Raw genomic sequence first — 20,026 nt, forward strand, 5'->3', positions numbered from 1 at the left:
TAGCCCCCGTGTATCAATGTAACTATACATATCTATGTTTTGTTGGGCAAAGTTGACCCTATATGCTATATAACATAGCAGCATAAGTGAGAATACATAAAGGGAAGAGATTATTACTTGGATTGGAAACAAGAGTATGAACCAACCAAGTGTATACTTGAATTATCTGTTGTACATCCGGTTTTTACGTGCTTGTAATCATTCCAATTTCCAACCGCTTGAAATTGACAATTAGCCAAAACAAAGATTGGGCACGGTGGGAATCGGAAAAGGGAAAATAAAATTATGGGAAGTTCCAATCTTAGAAGGAAATCGTACCGGTGAAAACTGAGCAAGAAATCCTAAATCTTGCATATGGAATGTAAGCAAGTCCTAAATCTTTCAATTAGGTCAATTAGGTCATAAACATTTCAATTAGTTCTATTAAGTCCTAGACATTTTTCACAAAGTGCATTCAAGTCTTTGCAAGGAGCAATATCCTAAAATTACTTATGTGTCACTTAAAATGTGCTTATACGGCATTTTTGAAGTACGTTGTTCAAGATAATCTTAGGACTTAATTACATTTTTCAATAAAGATTCAGTACTAAACTCAATCAACTCTTTGGTGAATGTTTAGTATTTGGTTAAGCCAATTAAAGGTTTGGAACTTGATTGCATGTACATAACCTTTGGGACTATGAACCAGCATGTAAGAAATATTTTAGATGGATATCTGCATCATTATGAAAATGATTCCATAATGATTTGCATTGTAATCAGTGTTAATTATTTACCCCGTCATCATATATGAACTTTTGACCAAAAAAAGAAAATCATTATTGAACGAATTCATAACCGTATCATTATGAAATTTAAATCTCTAAAAGAAAATTACATTTTCATTTGTTAGCAAGTACTCGAAGAAGGAACTAATAGCCGTTTTTTACAAATTAGGATAACACTGCTAGATCTTACATTGATATAAAAAAAATTAAAACTAGTCGAGTGATTTCATAGGCTCATTTGAGCCTTATATATTGATCCCAAAGATATAAATGGGCAAGTTTAGGCGGGCAATTTTCCTCTAAGAGTTTGCCCTAAAATTAATAGTCTGGACGTCTAATGCACGGCCCGGCTCGACCCAGTAAAAGACGCAATGGGTGGAGATGGAAATTGATGAACCTTCAAAACTTCTTTTTAACCAAATGTACGGGAGTCAACACTTTTTTCTATCAAGAAAGTTTCACATGGTTGCTAAAATTGAGGGAAAAAGATAGAAAAAGGGACGACTAAGGAAACGACCTTGGAAAAGTTGGAAAAGTTGGAAAGGCGGAGTACGCAACTGGTCACTAAACAAATGATATTAACATGACCCGATCTTCATCTAATTTCATCTTCCTCTACACGCAAAGGAGAAAAGCCCCTCCGGGGACGGCTCAGCCTCACTTGGCTCTCACAAAGAAAATGGTAAAAGATGCCCTTTAATTTGTAATATTTCGTAGACAAGACAGGGCTAAAAGTATCTGTTTTTGGTATTGGTAACAACGCTTGTTTTAGGCAAAAATACTCGAAACTATCTTTAATGATATTATTAACCATATCAGGGATCTTTCCTAAATGATATGATATATGGTAAGTTATAGAAGTTGTATAAAGTATTTGCATAAGCGTATCACTTTCAAACATTAAGAATACGCCATAAAGTTAGTAAACCTAATGTCGAGAATCTTGGTTATATATACATATGCATATCCATCCTAGTCCAAATGCCCCTTCCCTTTTGTCCAGTCGCCACTCGCCAGCCATAAAACTCCACTTTCCAAGTCCCTCCACCACGCCACCACCACCACCACCAGAAACGCCACCAACCGCTTCTTCTTCTTCTTCTTCTTCTTCTTCTTCTTCACCGTCGTCGTCATGTCCAAGTGCCCGCACCACCACAGCGGCCACAAGTGGAGGAAGATATGGAGGAGAGTGTTCAAGGTCAGCCTGGTGGTGCTCTTCATAATCCTGCTCATAGTGCTGATCACATGGGCCATCCTCCACCCCCACAAGCCCCGCTTCACCCTCCAAGACGCCACCGTCTACGCCTTCAACGCCTCCGCCAACCCCAGCCTCCTCACCTCCACCTTCCAGGTCACCATCTCCTCCCGCAACCCCAATGACAACATCGCCATCTACTACGATCGCCTGGACTGCTACGCTACCTACCAGGACCAGCAGATCACGCTCAGCACCGGCCTCCCTCCCACCTACGAGGACACCAACAGCGTCAACGTGTGGTCGCCCTTCCTCTCCGGCGTCTCCGTCCCCATCTCTCCCTATTATGCGGCTGCACTGAGCCAGGACCAGAATCACGGGTACGTGATACTCACGATTAAGCTGAGCGGGCGGGTGAGATGGAGAGTTGGGTCTTTCACCTCGGGAGGGTACCACATTTTCGTCAACTGTCCGGCGTATATTACATTCGGGAGCAAGAGCACGGGGATCGCGGTTGGGAACAACGCGGTCAAGTATCAGTTGATGAAGGCTTGCGACGTTAATGTCTGATGATCAACGCTACTGCTATGCATATTTTACTGGCTATGGTACAACTCGTCGATTAGCTTCTCTTTTTTCTTAATTAGCTTCCATCAATAATTCGTTCCCCACTTTGTCCTTATTTATTATGTTTTTGACTTCTGCAATATAGTGGGTACAGCGGTGATTCCCTCAATCATGTGTAGAGTTATGGGATGATGTGAATGATATTAGAAAAGTTTTTCCAGAAGAGAAGATGGATATGTCAGCAAAGCCATTAATATATTTATCTACATTGTTATGTGTATATAAAGCGGGTCATCATTTCTGTAAGATAGATGTCAAAATGGACGGTGACGACCGCACATCGCTGTCGTGTGTAATGCTCGTTGTGGCGTCCTTTTCCGACTGCAAATACTTGCTCTAGCTCCAATGGGTGGCTTCTTCATGCCTTTACGCTCATTGATTCTGGATGGCCAAAAAAGAAAAGCGAAAGACCCTTCTTTAACAACAATATATTGCAAGCCAACTGTCTAATTGGCTTTTATTTTTCTTGGGTTTGACCTTGTTTGTTGCCTAAGGAAGAAAGCGTTCTTGTTTTGGTGGACACTCTTTGCCTTCCCTATTAAGGAGGTAACGAGAATGTAAACCAAGGATACAAACAGATTTAGGTCGGCTCCATTAAAGTGTTATAGACTTGATTCTACAGGAGAAAGATGCTCAACCGTTGCATCCATATTTGACCTTGTCGATCACATTGCACAGAGAGCGCCAAAAAAACCCATTCAAAGCCAGCGTATATATAAATTTGAGGATAGCTATATTCGAGGCTAAGGCTAACAAGTCAACTTTGTCTAACCTTTCTGGGCGGACAGGAAGAAAAAATAACATGGCCCTAGTGAATGATTTCAACTGCAGTAACCAAGCAGAAAGAAGTCAAATCACCATTATCAATCGTCTTATTCAGTGGCTAGCATAATTAGTAAGAAAAATTAGCATGAGGTTCCTGCAGGAAAAGGTCTTTTCACTTTGGGATTAACGTGTGAATGTCGTATCTCAAGCTTACATGGGAAAAAGGAAAAGGAAAAGCGATCCAGTACAGCCGGCCTCCTAAGGCAAGAGTAGACATTGTAAGGAAGAGGGAAAACTAAACTAAGGCAGGTGATGCTTGGTGGAGGTTTGCTGCATCATGTCGTTAAAAGGGATGAAAGAAGTTTCTTCGCATTTCTCAACCCTCCCCTCCATTTTTATTTTGTGCGCGAAGAAGCATCTACAGCACCAATGGTCCTCCTCGCTTGATCATCACTTCATAAGAATAATCGAGATTGAAGTATATAATACGATTGCTGATTGAAAAGCCGCGTATGATGGAACCAATTCCTCATATCTTATGTGAGTTAATGGAAGATTCGAGTACCAGAAAGTCAACTCCTCAGAGCCTCTCTGGTCTAGAGTCCGGTTCATGGATGAACCTACATCTCTCACTATTTTAATCGGAGATCAAGTTGGACCGGACTCGGATGCGCCCATCAGGATTAGGATTCAGATTAGGCATTAGTTATGAATCGACACCCACCGGATTAGATACTAAACGGCCGCTACGTGTTTATTGGTGTCTACTCAATTAGCTCAAGTTGATGGGATTAGGTAGAGTCCAAGGAGTTCCTCTTGTCTTCGTTTGTTGGTAAAGTCAATTTTTAGGCTGCTTTACGCCAAAAGATGTCGCCAGAGCAGACGGTGAGTGTGTACTTGATTAGGTTTACGTTAGAGTCCACTTCCCTTAAAAACGACACGTTCCATTTTCAAGTGTTCCAACAACACATTGAAAACTTTTAAGCCTTTTAGTTCATTTCATTTGGTCTTTCATTAAGTGCCCTTAATGCACTCTTTCAAAAAAAATTCATCCGATGAACCGACGCTGGGTTGTGCTGCCGAATTGAAGATTGACTACATAGACCCTTGCGAAGCATTCACGGAGGGAGTGATTAGTTAAACATCCAGCTCAAAACTGACTAGTCATCTTGGACTGATGATAGGAACCGTGATTCTGGGCGTGACGTGAAGAAATCTGGACCGACACGAGCATCCATACAGTTACAATGTACCCGGAAGTTCTATCCATTCCATACGACTATTCAGGATAGAAAAAGATAGCTGTATATAAGGGTGAGGAGGACTGATTGATAAATAAATATTTGCCACGGGTTGATTTCACAAACGTGCTTGCGTACATCAGAAGAGAGATGACCAACTCCTAAACAACTCTAAACCCCCTCTCCACCGCTCCTACTTCCTAACTACTAAGAAAAGATGGACTTGGTCTTTACTGCACTAGTAAGCACCTGATGTATCTGTTCACTAATTTAAGAAGAAGCAAGTTGAAAGGAACAAACACATCCGGGAAGGCAGACATGAAACGCAGATCCTCTGGTTCCTCGTTTGTCTAGTTAGTGAGATTAAATATCTACTTTTTCTCAAGCTTCCTGCCACTAGATATAAAGCTCCTGTTTTCATCTTCTTTTCCTTGTTCATTTTTTTTTTTTTGGGTCTTTTACCAACACAACCTACCCTACCTAGACAGATAAACCACAGACAGCCTTATGACAAAAGGATCTGGATGCAATATCCAGGACAAACAAGGTTGCACAATATGTGATGCCAGTGTGTTCTCTGTGACACTATGGTATTGTGAGAACTTGAAATAATCAATGCATCTTGAATAATCCTACTGGCAAGGCAGCAACAAACAAAATAAACTACCATCTTCACAAAACTTTTACCTCTTGTCAATTAAGTAAGTAGGAGTAACCAGCTTATGAGAATAGTTGTTCCACCCTAGCTTTCTCCCTTGGTCCTTGGTAATTAACACTGTCTGTTAGCCTCGTCGACTAAAATAATTGTGTTTCCTGATAGGCCAGCCCCACCATGTTGATATTAGCTTAGTTGTGCTTTGCCAATTGCTTTTTTGGAAGTGCTCGCCACCCAATGTCATGCCGATAGAATCCTCCTGGCCAGTTGATAGCTTCAACGGCTTGATAAGCTCTTTCATGAGCTTCTTCCAAATTTCTCCCCTTGGCAGTGACCCCAAGAACACGGCCTCCGGTTGCGATAAAATTGCCATCTGAGTCAAAAGCAGTTCCTGCATGAAATATTTTAACAGATGGAGCAACAAGCTCTGCTTCTTCAAGATTCTGGATCACACTCCCCTTTTCATAGGTCCCTGGATAGCCATTACTTGCCATTACCACAACCATTGCAGATCCAGGTGACCAATCCAGTGTCACTCTGCTCAGCTCTCCTCTACAAGCTGACAACAACACTTGTACCAAATCTGATTCTAAACGAACCATCAATACCTACATAAAAAGGGAACGCTAGAGGATGAGAAGACCCAAGGAAATATAAAAAGTGCCAAAATAATAATTTATTCAGTCAATCAACACCGACAGTCTTCCACATCAAGTTGTCAACAAGTAAAATGGAATTTATAAAGTGAGTATGACTTCAAGAGGAGGAAAAGAAAGGGACATAGGTTCAGTGACAAAGAAAAGGGAAAGAGGAAGAAACATTAAGGCCAAGTATGAAATTAACCTCACACCCAATTGTCATCTCTATCCAGTAGCTTACGAATAGACGCGCGGACCACTGGAGTGCCATAACTTTGGCCAAAGGGACACTTAAGTGCCATAACTTACGAAAGGTACACTTAAGTGCCACTTTCAAGAAAAACGAATCACTTGATTGCCAATCCGATGAAAATCCGACCAAAATGTCGACGTGGCACTTTTCCCGCGAACTGAGCTCAAAACGACGCCGTTTTGCACGCCGATGTGACCAAAACGGCGTTGTTTTGGCTGATGTGGCAAAAAAATAAAAAAAAATAATTAATTAAATTAAAATTATTTAAAATATTTAAAAATAATAATTTTAAAATTAAATTTAGTTAAAATATTTTAAATTAATAATTTTGAAATTAAATTTAGTTGAAATAAAAAAAAAAAAAAAAAGAGAGGAAAGGGGGAGGCGGCCGAGGGATTAGCCCTCAGTCACCGCCGCCGCACCGCCGCTGCCGGAAGGGCCGGGCAACAAACAGGGGGAGGGTCGGCCGGGGTCACCGGGCCCGGCCAAGGGCCGGCGACCCGGCCGACCGGCAGGAGGGCTCGCGAGCCCTCACCGCATCCGGCGAGTCAACGGCCCTCGCCCGGCCGGGCCAAGGGCCGCCGCCCGCCGGGGGTCGCCCTAGCGGCGGCGGCCTCGCCCATCCAGTGAGGGCTCGCGCCACCAATCGGCCGTGGTCGCGGACCCCGGCCATGGCCCGGCGACCTCGGCCGACCCTCCCCCGCCGTCGCCGCCCTTCCGGCGGCGGCGGGAGGGCGGCGAGGCTAATCCCTCGCCCGCCTCCCCTCTTTCCTTTTTTTTTTTTTAATTATTAATTTAAAATATTTCAACTAAATTTAATTTTAAAATTATTATTTTTAAATATTTTAAATAAATTTAATTTAATTTATTTTTATTTTTTATTTTTTTTTTGCTACATCAGCCAAAACAACGCCGTTTTGGCCACGTCGGCGTGCAAAACGGCGCGCCGTTTTTGAGCTCGCCTGCCGGAAAAGTGCCACGTCGACATTTTGGCCGGATTCTCGCCGAATTGGCACTCAAGTGATCCGTTTTTTCTTGAAAGTGACACTTAAGTGTACCTTTCGTAAGTTATGGCACTTAAGTGACCCTTTGGCCAAAGTTATGGCACTTGAAGTGTTCTTTTGCCCTTACAAATACTTATGTCACACTGATAAACAATTACCCCTTATGGAAAAGCAACACAAGCCTCCATTTTTGCTGATCATTTATCTCAGCATTCAAGTTACTTTACACATTGCAGGACACACCTGCTCACATTGATGAATTCACCTTTCAGGGCAGGGGGGAAGACTGCCGCTGAAAAGGTCTGAATTTGAAATCTGAAAATTACCAGGGATCGATGTGAACAAAGAATCGTACTACCCTATCAATCTCTACAGCACAATAACAGGAGAATTTTGGTACATCCAAAAGTGCCCAAAACAGAGCAGTATATTCAGGAAAAAAAACTCCAGGTTCAGATTCAATAAGATAGAGAAAAGAGATCTCAGCCAAAAAAGAAAGAAGAAGAAGAAGAAAATAGAGATCGCCTGTGGTGACTGTAAACATTCATATTAATTAGCCAAAACTCAATAAATCCAAAAATAGCCATGATCATTAAGGCTGGACCCTTCATAGCTTCATAGATTCAAAAATATTTGTTGATTCTATGTATATATTGACATACCTGACACTCTGGATCTCCAAAACGCACATTGTACTCAATCAATTTAGGCATTCCGGATTTCTTCTCTATCATGAGTCCAGCATAGAGAACACCAACAAACTTGCAACCTTCGGCCGCCATGCCTTTGACAGTTGGGAGAATGATGGACTGCATGACCAAAGATTGCAACTCTTGAGTCAAGACAGGCGCTGGAGAGTACGCACCCATTCCACCAGTATTAGGTCCCGTATCACCATCCCCAACTCGTTTATGGTCCTGGGCAGATTCAAGAGCAATGGCATTCTCCCCATCCACCAGTGCAAAGAAAGAAGCTTCCTCTCCTTCAAGGTATTCCTCGATGATGACCTTGCAACCAGCAGAACCAAAAACCCCCTCCACAAGCATTGAGTCAACAGCTTCACATGCTTCCTCCACTGCCATGGCAACAATAACTCCCTTCCCAGCTGCTAACCCATCCGCTTTTACAACAATTGGTGCACCCTGCTCCTTGATGTATAGCTTCGCTGAAGAAGGGTCCGTAAACGTTTTATACTGCACCAGTTGTTCATTAACATTGTAAATAAGTAAGTCCCATGAACACGCATGAAAGATATGGATATCTCAGCAAACAGCAAGATGCAGTATTCTTAGACATTCCATGTAATGGTCAGCAACATTTAGTGGTATTTGGAAACAATGATCAGTATTGTTTTCATTTGGTTCAACAATAAGTCCATTAACCAAATAGAGAAGAAGCCAATGCTACATCTCTGACTCATTAGAAGATGTATATTCTGCCCCCCTCCAAAAGAAAAAAAAAAAAAAAAAACAGAAGGGGAAATACCTTGGCTGTAGGAATGCCATACTTGTCACACAAATTCTTCATGAAGTTCTTAGAACCCTCTAAAGCAGCCGCTTCCGATGAAGGGCCAAAGGTAGGGATTCCAGCCTTAACTAAATCATTTGCCAAACCTGAAACAAGAGGAGCCTCTGGTCCGACTACAACTAATCCGATTCCCTGCTTCAGGCAAAAGATATAACAGACGTACTGTCCAAAACATCAAGATCTGAAACGCATGTGGCATCTCCAGAGCTGGAAATGCCAGCATTTCCAGGTGCACAGAAGACTGCCTGACATGATGGGGATCGTTGCAACGCAAAGCATAGTGCATGTTCCCTCCCTCCTCCGCCAATGACGAGCACCACCACTCTCTCTTGTGTAAAGACATCAGGAAAAGGAAATAGATGAATGAAAACCTTCTCCATGTACGCATTAGGAAAGGAACTAAAAATTACAATAAGTTCACGCTACCCATAGAAAATAAAAAAAAATGAATGAAAGTTAATTTTTATTTTTTTTAAAAAAAAGATGAATCCGCACAAACATATCTCTTCATATGTGTTGTGTATCTGACAGACAATATACAGATAAATATTTCTTGACATATAAACCGCACAAGATTTATTCATGGCGTTGAAAATTATTAAAGATTAAAAAGAGCAAAAAGAAAAGCCTGAGCACCAAATGGCAACCAGAAGTAGAAATTTAACATAAGTACCCCAAACAAAGCCATCATCAATATGACCAACACGACTGGATTTTTCATAATGAGCTTAAGTTTTGACGTTAAGAGCTAACAATCACCTAAAAGGATGACATAAAATGTTAGATGGATAGGGCTGATATGATCAGACAATAGTCAACAAGGATTTCATTAATAGTGGCAAGATCATCTCACCAAGAAATCATAGAAGGAAGAAGTGGTAAGATTCAGAAAGAATAAAATAATGGTTTCACAAAATGCACTGCTTTGCATCTATCTTTCTCGAAAGGTTTCCAATAGCCAAGGTCAGCAAAAAAGTTGAGCTGATGAAGAAGCTTCCAAATGTAGTGAGGGCAATCTCTAAATACGCTCCCAACAACAGCATACCTCCATGTCAGTCAAAAGCACCCAATGACATTGAGACGAGAAGACAGAGACTACGAAAGAGATATACAATGCAAACGAATATTAATCCCGAGTCAAATGATCAAGGCACACCAGAGTAAATCCATATGAATGCCCCTAATCTTACCATCAGAAGCATTGTTATTTTGAGATGAATCGATGGAGACTGAGGGCTCCAACACCCGGCCGACACACTTGAACACAAACTGAGAATTGCCAAGCGAAGGCACGCCTCGAGCACTCTCGAGGTGGCGAGATGAGCTCCAGCCGATTCTCAGACTGACATGTCCGGAGTACCATGAACCAGAAGACCAGCAACAAGTATTGTAATTTGAAAAACAGGATCTTGAGGATCTATAGAGGTGGCTATTGAGCTTCAGAGAAGCTGAAAGGGTGGAGGCACTAGAAGAAGCCATACTCGCGCTTCCAACCTCCAATGATGCAGCTACAATCCAAGGTTTTTTTTGGTCAGGAATTGGACATTGCAGCCATCAATATAAGTAAAAAGCCGGGGCTCTCAAGTCTAAAACCCTCAAAAGGGAAGCCTGGGAGACGAAAGCCAAGCCTACGGAGGGACATGCTTCTCATTCGAAACAATGGCTCGGAGAAAAATTACGCGAAGCGGATGGAAGTTCGACGGCGACATACCTGAGGCGGAGCTGCTGCGGGGACGAGGCGGAGGACGATTGGCGGAGTGAGAACCGACGGAATCGAATGAAGGAGCTTCCTCCGGCAGCGACTGAACTGAACGGAGCTTCGTCTGTTTCGTCGCGGCGGCGGCGGGCGGCGGCGGCGGTCGGCGACGGCGCTTCAGTCTGATTTTTCAGTGGCTCTCTCTGCAATTCGGCGCGTCCGAAACTGAAGCCGAAGGGAAAGCTGCGTGGCAAAAGAGGAGGAATATGGTCCGAATGTGGAGAAAGCCGACTGACGTGGCATTTCTCAATGGCAATTCCCAAGTCTGCCCTCTGCCCCCGTTACTTCATTTCAAGCACAGCCCTGCGTTCTTCTTTTTCTCTTTTTCTTGACAAATTTTTTTGACACTCCAGCCTGCAATCAGCGAAGGAAAATCATCCTAAACGAAAAATGATGCGAACCCTTAGCCTTTCCTAATAAGAGGGTAAGACAATTAGCTTAATATGTAAATGTTCAGACTCTACACTCGACATAATTAATTTTTTTCATAAATTCGAATTTTACTCAACTCGACCGGCTAAATTAAATATGTTATTCTCGTAAAGGAAACTTGATTTACTTAATCCAATTATACTCAATATTTCACAACTTACTTCACTCGTTCCTCATAATTTCTGACTAAAAGATAAACTAGTTCCTCATAATTTCATACTCTCATATTTGAATATAAGAGATGACTTTACCTATTTTGGATGTTATAGATTTTTTAGATTACAAATTTTTGTTTCCATTCTCTTTAAATTGAATGATAGATAGTGTAGAGTTGCATGCTTAGTGTAACTTTAGTGTCTAGAGTTTGAGTTTCAACTCTTAAAAGGTTAGCAATTAGTCCGCACTAGAAATTCCATATGGAAATTGTGATATCACTATTGGTATCTCCCCTAATTTTCTTTCTGAATCATTCTAATCATTTTGTCCAACATGAAGTGTCATCCACGAACTGAATTCAGTCATGTTCATCGAAGTTTTAACTTTTATCTTTTGAATTTTCGATTGGCCGAATTGCGTTCTTGAACTTTCGTCGGTGTCTTAGCTTTCATTAAATTCAATTATATCCCTAAAGGTTTCAGAAGGTTTGATGCCATCCTCCTTCTCCTTCCAAATAAAAAAGAACTTACCGTAATAGGATCCCGAAACCTTCTTATCTCGATGCCTGCATGCAACGTAGCCTTGCTTAGACATTTTGCCTGTCCTATAAAGTTGCCATCGACTCAAGCGAGCCTGCGCGAACTGCTGCTCTGAAAGTAGAGCCTTCCAACGTGGGGTGTGCATTACACAGAAATCAAGATGTGCACCAGTCATACTAGTTCACACAATCATCAGATATACAGTCTACTGCGGGAGATAAGTAGACACGATCAGGCCATTTTTCGTAGTTTTATTCGCAAGGTCAACTTTTTGTATCCTATACTGCTTAGCAAAAGAACTTCATGACCGACGGGGAGAAAAGAACAAACGAGTGTGTGAATAAGCCACGGGCACTGGGGTCAACGGCCAAGCCGTTTCAGGGTGAAACTGGAGACGAACACTCCGGATGTTTAGGATTCACTCATGACTGTTAAAGACTTGTCGAACAAAATCTGCAAGTCTCCAAGCATTATCATGTTAAATTGATCGGTTTTGGCACGGGCCCGGCTCATTTGACTCATGCACGCTCAGAAAAGGCATCAGATTTTGGTGAATCTTAATAATTGATGTTGCGCAACCCACATCTAATGGCCGTGATTGTATCTGGTCCCTATTCGTACTAAAGAACCAGCTTTGACAGTATTGTCTATTTTCTCACATGCCTTAGAATTGGCGGACAATATTTTATAGGTCGAAATGGAGAGAGCTTCAAGAAAGGAGCTGAAATGCAAAAAATATTTCAGCAGGCAGTAAAAGCGAACACATTACAGATTTACTTGGAGCACACCGAGCTCCTCATTACCGAATTGCAAGCAAACATGCCCGATAATCAATCTGGATAGAGGAATTATGCAGCTCACCGACTTCAAGTTCTACATACATATTCAGACGGACACCGTCCTTTTGGGAAGATACTAAAAGCAGACGTCGTAAGATCCACTACGCGTCCAGAGCCATGAACAAGTTCTGCTTGCGAGCATGCTCGGGTATGAGCCTGTTTATGGTCTCGGGTGGTATGCCCGAGAGTTCTGTCCAAAAGGAAATCACAGAGTCAATATACTTCCATTAATGACAAAAACAGGAAAAGAAATTGTTATCATGACAAATGGTGATTTACCTAAGTACTCTATTCTTAAAAATGACGTTATATGCTCATTATAAAGAGGCAGAAATTTGAACAAACCTTGGGGCTTAAAGTTAAACAGGGGAGGAAGAGGGCGACCGCTGGGAAGGCGAGTGTTTGGGTCCCTCAATTCATCGAAAAAAGGGTGGACACAGGCTTCCAACTATACAATCGCAGAAAGCAACAGCACAACCCTTGAGTAATACTTCCAATGAGTATCAAGAGAGAAGGAAAAAAGACTTCTGATCTTACAGCAGTGCAACGTAGGTTTGGAGAATACTGGAAAAACCTACAAACCAGGTCAACTGCTTCAGGGGGGAGACGTTTCTGAAAAACCTGGAAGGGAAACAGTGTCAACCTTTACAACAGAGACCAGCTATACACTAGAATTACGTGTTTGTTTACCTAAAGTTCTGAAAAGAAAAATAATCAAAATGACAAGTTCTAGAGAGATGCGTATATTTCAAATGAAACAGACATATAAAGCAGTGCCTAGTTCTCCTCACATAGCACCTTAGCTTTCTTTAGTGCATCATTTTACTTCATCATTTTTTTAGGCAACCTATAGGGTACAAACATCCTACAACCTAGATGGTAAAGGATGTTAATGAGGAATGGCACCTTTTTCCCAAAAGCCAGTAAGGTAACCGACTACTTCCAATGAGCATGCAGCCTCACATTTATAAAAAATGGCAAGCCAAATGAAAAAAATAATAACTTCAACAATAAAAGATAATGACCATCCAAGGCTTCCAGAGTAGCAAGCAACTAACAAACACCGTTCTTGTGAATGAAGCTTTATAAGCATCATAAGCACAGTTTACACCTACTATCAAGCAAAATCCGTACCTTATGCCAAGGATGAGGCTTTATTTGTGGAAATTTGAATTCAGTGTAATTAGGATTCATGCATTTTATCTCCTCCCTGGTTGGCGTACCCAACACCTGGTAACAAGGTTTTGATGGATGAAAAGAAAATTAGAAGGATGAGACATAGGCACAACTTTCCAAATATTTATTCCGAAACACACAGGCATGCACAAAACTCTTTCATATACGATGAAAAGACTTTTGAACATATGCTGACATATCATCTCCCAGATGAGTCTGCTTGGGGATAATAGTTCTGTAATTTCTGTCGCAGAAGACTGATTTCTTTCACAACAAATCTAAACAAAGCTCTAGTTTCTCTACATCAAAAGAAGATGAGGTTCACTTAAGCAACTGGGAGTTTTGTTCTCAACATAGGCAACAGGTGTCCTTCAATTTCTCCCTAAAATTAAAAGGTGCGAGAAGTAAGTTGCAATTCTACATCATTCGAATTTAAACAGGAAATTTTCGGTACATTCACCCGAAACTCAAATTCATTGGAATCACTTCTCTACCTAACTATGCGCCTCAGTTACCAAAAATTCTATTCCAGACATCCAAGATGGCTAGAATTTAGTTTTAAAAAGTGGACAACGCAGCCAGATAGGATGGTTCATAATCATAACCCCATGACTAGATATTTCACCTTGATGATCTCAACTAATTGGTCGACTCCACTTTCTCCCGGAAACAGGGGCTGCCAAAAGCTCAGTTAGCAAGATATTGGATGAATAAGATTAATTGTTAGTCTCAAAAGATGTTCATGCATGCTACGCATCTACCTGCCCAAGAAGTAGTTCAGCCATCACACAACCTGCAGACCATATGTCTATCGCAGTTGTATACTCAGTTGCACCAAATATGAGTTCTGGAGCACGATAATATCTTGAGCAGATATAAGAAACATTTGGTTCTCCTTTCACCTGATGAAAATGGAAGCTTAAGCCACAAATCAATACTCCAATGGCGAAAGATGATCCACCACTATACAATAGCCAGCACTGGAAATTACAAGAAACTTCTGTTTTGGATAAGCTAGTAATTACATGAGTTCGGAAATTACCAGAACTTTTGCACTACCAAAGTCACAAAGCTTCAATTGATGTGTGTGCGGATTCACCTGAGAAAGAGCAATATCATTTAATATGGAGGAACTGTGGTCACTATTTCCCTATGATACAACTAAGAAGCCCCATTACAATCTGGAGCAAATAAAGTAAGAGAACGGGTCACATTTACTAATCGCAAATACCTCAACTGAAGCATAAAGTTGCTATGGAAGAACCGAAGACTCATTGACCAGAAGAACAGACTAAAATCACATAGCAGGACACAAAATTCATTCATACCAAAACCTTCAGCATTAATAACATCATTTACAGGTAATCCCATCGGAAGCACATGAAAATTGTGGATGATAACCAATCCAATTACTCAGATCATGAACATGGGAAAAGCATTCTTTTTGTTCCTGTTATCAAGCAAGCCAGTTTTATTCTTCCCTATACTTTAGGCAAGTTCTTGTTTCAGTTTCCGCACTGCATAGTTCTTCATTTTAGTCCAACTTCCCTTGCATATGATTCTGCTAAACTCTGTTTTCCATCTGTCCTGTGGCTAGAACAAAGAGGCATGCCTGTTTGCATAGGGACTAAACCACTGACAAAATGGTTCATGAGGATCTATGATGAAAAAGTGCACAAGAACCTAAACGAAAACTCACCTAGAGTAAAAGAATAAATAGTATACTTTGCTAACATATTTTCTCAATCAAGTACCTAACCCTCAGATTTTAATATGTTACTAATACACAAAATGAAGTACATAACGAGAATGTAGAAGAAAGAATTTGAATGCATGAGTGCGCACTGATTCATGGATTTCGATGGCTTGGCCGAGAGCAATCACCATGTCAATCTTATAATCATCATACTCCAAGAGTTTATTTATGCTCATATCAGATCACAGAGAGAAAAGAGAGAGAGAGAGAGAATGATGAGGGTCTCACAAGTAAATTCTGAGGCTTGATATCCCGGTGACAAATGCCAATGCAACCATGTAGGTATGCAAGTGCCCTGCAGATCTGCAGCAAAATTGAAAAACCAAAAACATGACTTATACATTGCAGTAAATGTACAAGCTGTGAGGACATAGGACTGGCCTCTCATTCAGTAACTCTAAATAAGATCCTTCTAGTCAAATCAGTAAAATACAGTAAGACCATGGAAACCAAACCAAACCCCTCCCCCTCCCCCTCCCCCAAAAAAAAAAAAAAAAAAAAAGAGAGAGAGAGAGAGAGAGAGAGAGAGAACAAAAGTAACACGCCAAAAACATTAAAGAAACAGAAAAAGGCCATGATCAATGTGGTTTAAAACAGAACTTTTGAAGGCAACATTCTACACATTTGTTAGCGCTCAGCTCATTGGAGCCAAACTTCAAGTTATTTGCTTTTATGGATTCCATTCAACACATGCCATTTGCTTCATGAAGCTGTGAATTGTAAATCACCCAGAAAATCACATTATGGGCCAAGAAATTATCACCCACGTACTTGGTATGTATAGAGTTTAACATATATCAAGGGCATCCGCTGGTTCATCCTGCTGTACTGCTTTGCCACACGATTAACAGTTTCAGGAACAAATTCGAGCACAAGATTCAAATACAGCTCTTCCTTGTCTGTAGTTGAGAAGAAACAGTGCTTGAGGGCCACAATATTTGGATGGTCCAACATTTGCATAATCTGTAATTCGCGATTCTTGTAGCGCTTGTCTTGGAGAACTTTCTTTATAGCAAAAATTTCACCAGTTTCTCTACACTTTGCCTGGAACAACAGCCAAAACCATCTCAATTACACCGGTCAATGAAAAAGAAGATTAGATGATGATTTCCAATTATACATGTCCACATAAATGGTTCAAAGACACTCAAGAGATTAAATGCGTTAAACATATGTACCTGAAAAACGACGCCAAAAGAACCTGTTCCAACCACATGCTCTGCAATATAACTGACTCTCTGCCAAATAATGAGAAATAACGGCCATAAAGTCATAACCATGTGCGTTGCACAAAAATTTTACCAAATAATTTAGAATTCCAGCCTCATTCCCTCAAACCTGCCTAGATTGACCATTTCGACCACCAATTGTGGTTCTTATTATATGCCCTGTTTCAGCACCTACACCATCTATGATGTCTGGTTCACTGTCCTGCAAGAGATGTAATAAGGAGAGATTGGTAAGAACTCTTACCGAAATAAATTACCCCTGCAAAATATTAAGAGTTTTCTACTTGTAGAAAATAGATTTTCCTCAAACATATGCATCTGGGCTCTCTTTTTCCAAATTCATTATTGAGTTGGAAAATGAAAAAAATAAACGCTCTCTCATTCAAATCCCAAACATTACATCTCAGAACTCAAATAAAAAAAAAAAAAAAAAACACTTCAATATAATCTCATATTGAGTAGTTGGGACTATAGGAAAGATTTTTTTTTTTTTATTTAATTTTTCTGGTCCAACATGAAAAAATTCACATAGCAATTGCGAGTTTTGGTTTTTAGACATAGAACATAATTTTGTGCAAATAAAATGACTCTTACCCAAAGCTTAATGACCTTCTTAGGTAGTTATTTGATATGCATGTGTAGAGATATAGAGAACAAGAAAAGTAATGGCAGAAGCCACTAATTGCCGAAACCAAATCACGCGATCAATAGCTAGCAGGAAATTCCCAATTTAATTGGACTTGGTTCAATTCTTATGATCCATTTATGAATGAGGGGTGATGTTAGAGAAGTGGAGGATTTGATTGCATGGATGAAAGTGGTGATAGTGTGGGTGGTGTGGAGTTTAAGGTTCTACAAGATGCTAAAATCCTCTGCCAAAGCAAACCAATACCAAGTCGCTACTTATAAGAGCTAACAAAAGAAGCAAAAACCAGATAAAGAATGCAAGACATACTCTATCCTCTTCATGCTCCACCCGATCTCGCAATCTCATCTCAAGCATCTCTCTGCCAAGCCAGTCGACGGAACTAGATGAATTGCTGAAGGCATGAATGGATCTGGAACTGCCAACTCCTCCATTCCCACGGTTAGCAGAAGCCATGTATGTATCTGGGGATAGTCAAAAATAGCAGTTCTCGATAGCATCATAACTATCCATTGCCTTGCCCCTCAATCCTAACTTCTTAATAAATAACAAGAAAAGTCAACAATGTGAAGGGATGGGATAAAAAAAGAAAAAAGATAATCAAGTAACTGCATTTCACGCAGGCAAAAAAAAGCAAAGAAAATATCATTCATGGAAGCGAGAAAAATCAAATATAGCGTCTTTAGTAGGAAGGCCAAGAGGAGAAGAGAAGCATCCTCAGGACCCAAAGTAGATAATCTCTCTTCCCACTTTTTACCTATTTTCAGTCAAGATGCACTTAAGGAAAGTTGCTCTTTCAGAATTTACACACCAAAGAAAAGAAAAAGAAACTGACTTAACCAGCTCCTGAAATTGGTAGCATATACAAACATATCGGGAGATGATGCGCATTGCCCTTCATATAATTGCCCCATCCAAAATGATGCTGAAGGCAGGCAGTTTGCATCATCACATGAAAATCCTCCGAGCAATTGTTCTTGCACCACACAATTAATTTATGCAGTACTTGACAAATTTGAGCAGGAGAAACATCTTGGATAGGGAGACAAAGAAAGCTCTCTCCTAGAGTGAATATCAACATTATTTGATTCCAAATTCACAGCAATTCCTATTTCACCTAATCAACCGCCTCGATTGCGATGCTGCCGCTTTCAGTTAGATACAAACACAGGCACAAGAGCTCCCAATTTCTATTGAGTGCATCTAGCAGCGGCGGTAGGGGAAGGATAAGCAATTACGAGTCAGAACTGTAAAGAGAAAAGACTTTTTGAGTGCAAAATCCGCAAAGCAATGGAAGATCTATCCTAAACAAAGCGAATCAGGGGTCGTGGGCGATCAGGATAGTGGCTAGACATTCTCACTAAGAAAAGCCCAGAAATTTACAGGGCTCCAACTTCAAGAATGACGAGAACAAGATAATAAGGCGAGCCTAGAACTGAAAGGGGAAGAATTTCACAGATTCTCAGCGAAACCGGCCCAAATGTAACACGGTCGGAAGTAGTGAAGAGCTCGACGGATCCAGCAGTTGGTACGTGTTCAGTCTAGCGTTCCGGCAGAATCAACTAGCGGGCGGCAGAGTAGCAAACACTGGTGTCATCACGATGCGGGAAGCAGAAGAACAGAGAGATCATGCCCGCAAAGCCAGTTTACAAAGCAAAGAGGAGTGACGGGAGAAGCAGGAAACAGGGATGGGATCGACAGAGCGATGACCAATCAATCGACGAATCAACAAGCGAGGGGCTGAAATTGGGAAACGAGAGAATCTAATCGAAGAATAGGGCAAATTACACGAAGAAAGAAAGAAAGAAACGATGGGGGGTGAGGGAGGGGGCAGGGGAATCTACCTGGGAGCGTCAGCAGAGGAGAGGCAGGAGCAGGAGCGAGAGACGATGGGGCATTTGAAAAGGGCCCTCCGATTTCATCCAAAAATGGTCTTCAACTCGGTCAAAGTGAAATAATGAAGGGCGCTGAAGATGAACAGCGGATTTAGAGATTTAGATAGATAGATAGATAGATAGATAGATAGAGAGGACGGAGAGCCTAGAGAGGCTATGGAGCTTTCTCCTCCTTCTTCGGTCTTTCACTTCATTTACTATGCTGCCGCTGCTACTGACTGACACCAGATCTGATTCTCACCCCGCCCATTCACAAAACAATCGCTTCTCCTCCTCCTCCTCCTCCTTCCGTTTTGACTTAATTTTGTCGCCCGATTCATTTTTTATTATATTTTATGGCAATGTTAGAATCTAAAAAGGGGTGCACCCCATCCTAATCCCATTACAGGGTAGTAGCCTGTTTTGATTGGAGGGGCGTGCCCCTTTGTTTTCGTTTATTCTAAATAATGCGGCGTTTTCTAAAACACCGCTTTCTGGGATTTTACTGGTGAGAGCCAAAAACAAAAAAAAAAAAAAAAAAAAAAAAGGGCTAGAAGGAAAGTAATAAAGGCAAAAGAGTCATCATGTCGACAAACGGGCGCACCTCCATCCATTCATCCATCCACCACCAAAGTAGGAAATGTTTTGATACCTTGACATTCGCAGCAGCCGCAGCAGCGGCAGCATCATCAGCATCAGCATCACAACTTTTTAGACTCCCCGCATTATCCTCCTCCAAAAAGCACTCTTGCAAATCCAGGCCGTCTAATCTCGGATCCCATTTGATACCCGTTTGTCCAAATTACATTCGCTTCGGAAAGTAGGGATCGAGCAAAGTTAAAAAAAAAAAAAAAAAAAAAAAAAAAAAAAAAAGTCCAAAGCGAATCGAGTGGGATTTGCTTTATTATTTGAGGAGAACAGAAATGGCAACGCATCCCCGTCCCGCCCGAC

The 20,026-nt window shown here is 41.2% G+C and overlaps 3 protein-coding genes across 6 annotated transcripts; 1 reads left to right on the forward strand and 2 right to left on the reverse strand.

Annotated features, from left to right (window-relative positions):
- The first annotated feature begins 1,735 nt into the window (after positions 1-1,735).
- LOC104420007 (NDR1/HIN1-like protein 1) lies at positions 1,736-2,809 on the forward strand. Its single transcript, XM_018862244.2, has one exon. The coding sequence runs from the start codon at positions 1,900-1,902 to the stop codon at positions 2,530-2,532; it is 633 nt and encodes a 210-aa protein (XP_018717789.1). The 5' UTR covers positions 1,736-1,899; the 3' UTR covers positions 2,533-2,809.
- Positions 2,810-5,103: 2,294 nt separating this feature from the next.
- Positions 5,104-10,621, reverse strand: LOC104420008 (phosphoribosylamine--glycine ligase). Its single transcript, XM_010031882.3, is given in 6 exon segments — positions 5,104-5,858; positions 7,808-8,338; positions 8,631-8,821; positions 8,824-9,000; positions 9,863-10,180; positions 10,384-10,621. Coding segments are annotated over 5 exon segments (1,605 nt in total). The 5' UTR covers positions 10,152-10,180; positions 10,384-10,621; the 3' UTR covers positions 5,104-5,441.
- Positions 10,622-12,219: 1,598 nt separating this feature from the next.
- On the reverse strand, positions 12,220-19,458 carry LOC104420009 (shaggy-related protein kinase kappa). 4 transcript variants are annotated; one of them, XM_010031886.3, is made up of 13 exons: positions 19,046-19,458; positions 17,511-17,735; positions 16,665-16,757; positions 16,505-16,564; positions 16,098-16,370; positions 15,555-15,629; positions 14,613-14,669; positions 14,332-14,472; positions 14,196-14,246; positions 13,529-13,624; positions 12,932-13,015; positions 12,740-12,842; positions 12,220-12,584 (listed from the first exon to the last, which is right to left on the reverse strand). In XM_010031886.3, exons 2-13 carry the CDS (start codon positions 17,655-17,657, stop codon positions 12,496-12,498), a joined length of 1,269 nt encoding a protein of 422 aa, XP_010030188.1. In that variant the 5' UTR covers positions 17,658-17,735; positions 19,046-19,458; the 3' UTR covers positions 12,220-12,495. The 4 variants fall into 4 exon arrangements, with proteins under 4 accessions (XP_010030188.1, XP_010030186.1, XP_010030187.1 ...); XM_010031884.3 differs by having other exon boundaries at positions 17,511-17,738; XM_010031885.3 differs by having other exon boundaries at positions 17,511-17,665; positions 19,046-19,457.
- Positions 19,459-20,026: the final 568 nt, after the last annotated feature.

Source organism: Eucalyptus grandis, chromosome 9 (genome assembly GCF_016545825.1).
Source record: "Eucalyptus grandis isolate ANBG69807.140 chromosome 9, ASM1654582v1, whole genome shotgun sequence".
Lineage (NCBI taxonomy): Eukaryota > Viridiplantae > Streptophyta > Magnoliopsida > Myrtales > Myrtaceae > Eucalyptus > Eucalyptus grandis.

What these genes read in the sequence shown, in the direction of transcription:
- LOC104420007 (XM_018862244.2), top strand. Translation starts at nt 1,900, where the DNA reads ATGTCCAAGTGCCCGCACCACCACAGCGGCCACAAGTGGAGGAAGATA.
- LOC104420009 (XM_010031886.3), bottom strand. Translation starts at nt 17,657, where the DNA reads ATGGCTTCTGCTAACCGTGGGAATGGAGGAGTTGGCAGTTCCAGATCC. An exon ending in CTGAACTACTTCTTGGGCAG is followed by an intron (nt 14,247 to 14,331) that starts GTAGATGCGTAG and finishes AGCTTTTGGCAG; the next exon opens with CCCCTGTTTCCGGGAGAAAG. An exon ending in AGCCTCATCCTTGGCATAAG is followed by an intron (nt 13,016 to 13,528) that starts GTACGGATTTTG and finishes TTTCCCTTCCAG; the next exon opens with GTTTTTCAGAAACGTCTCCC.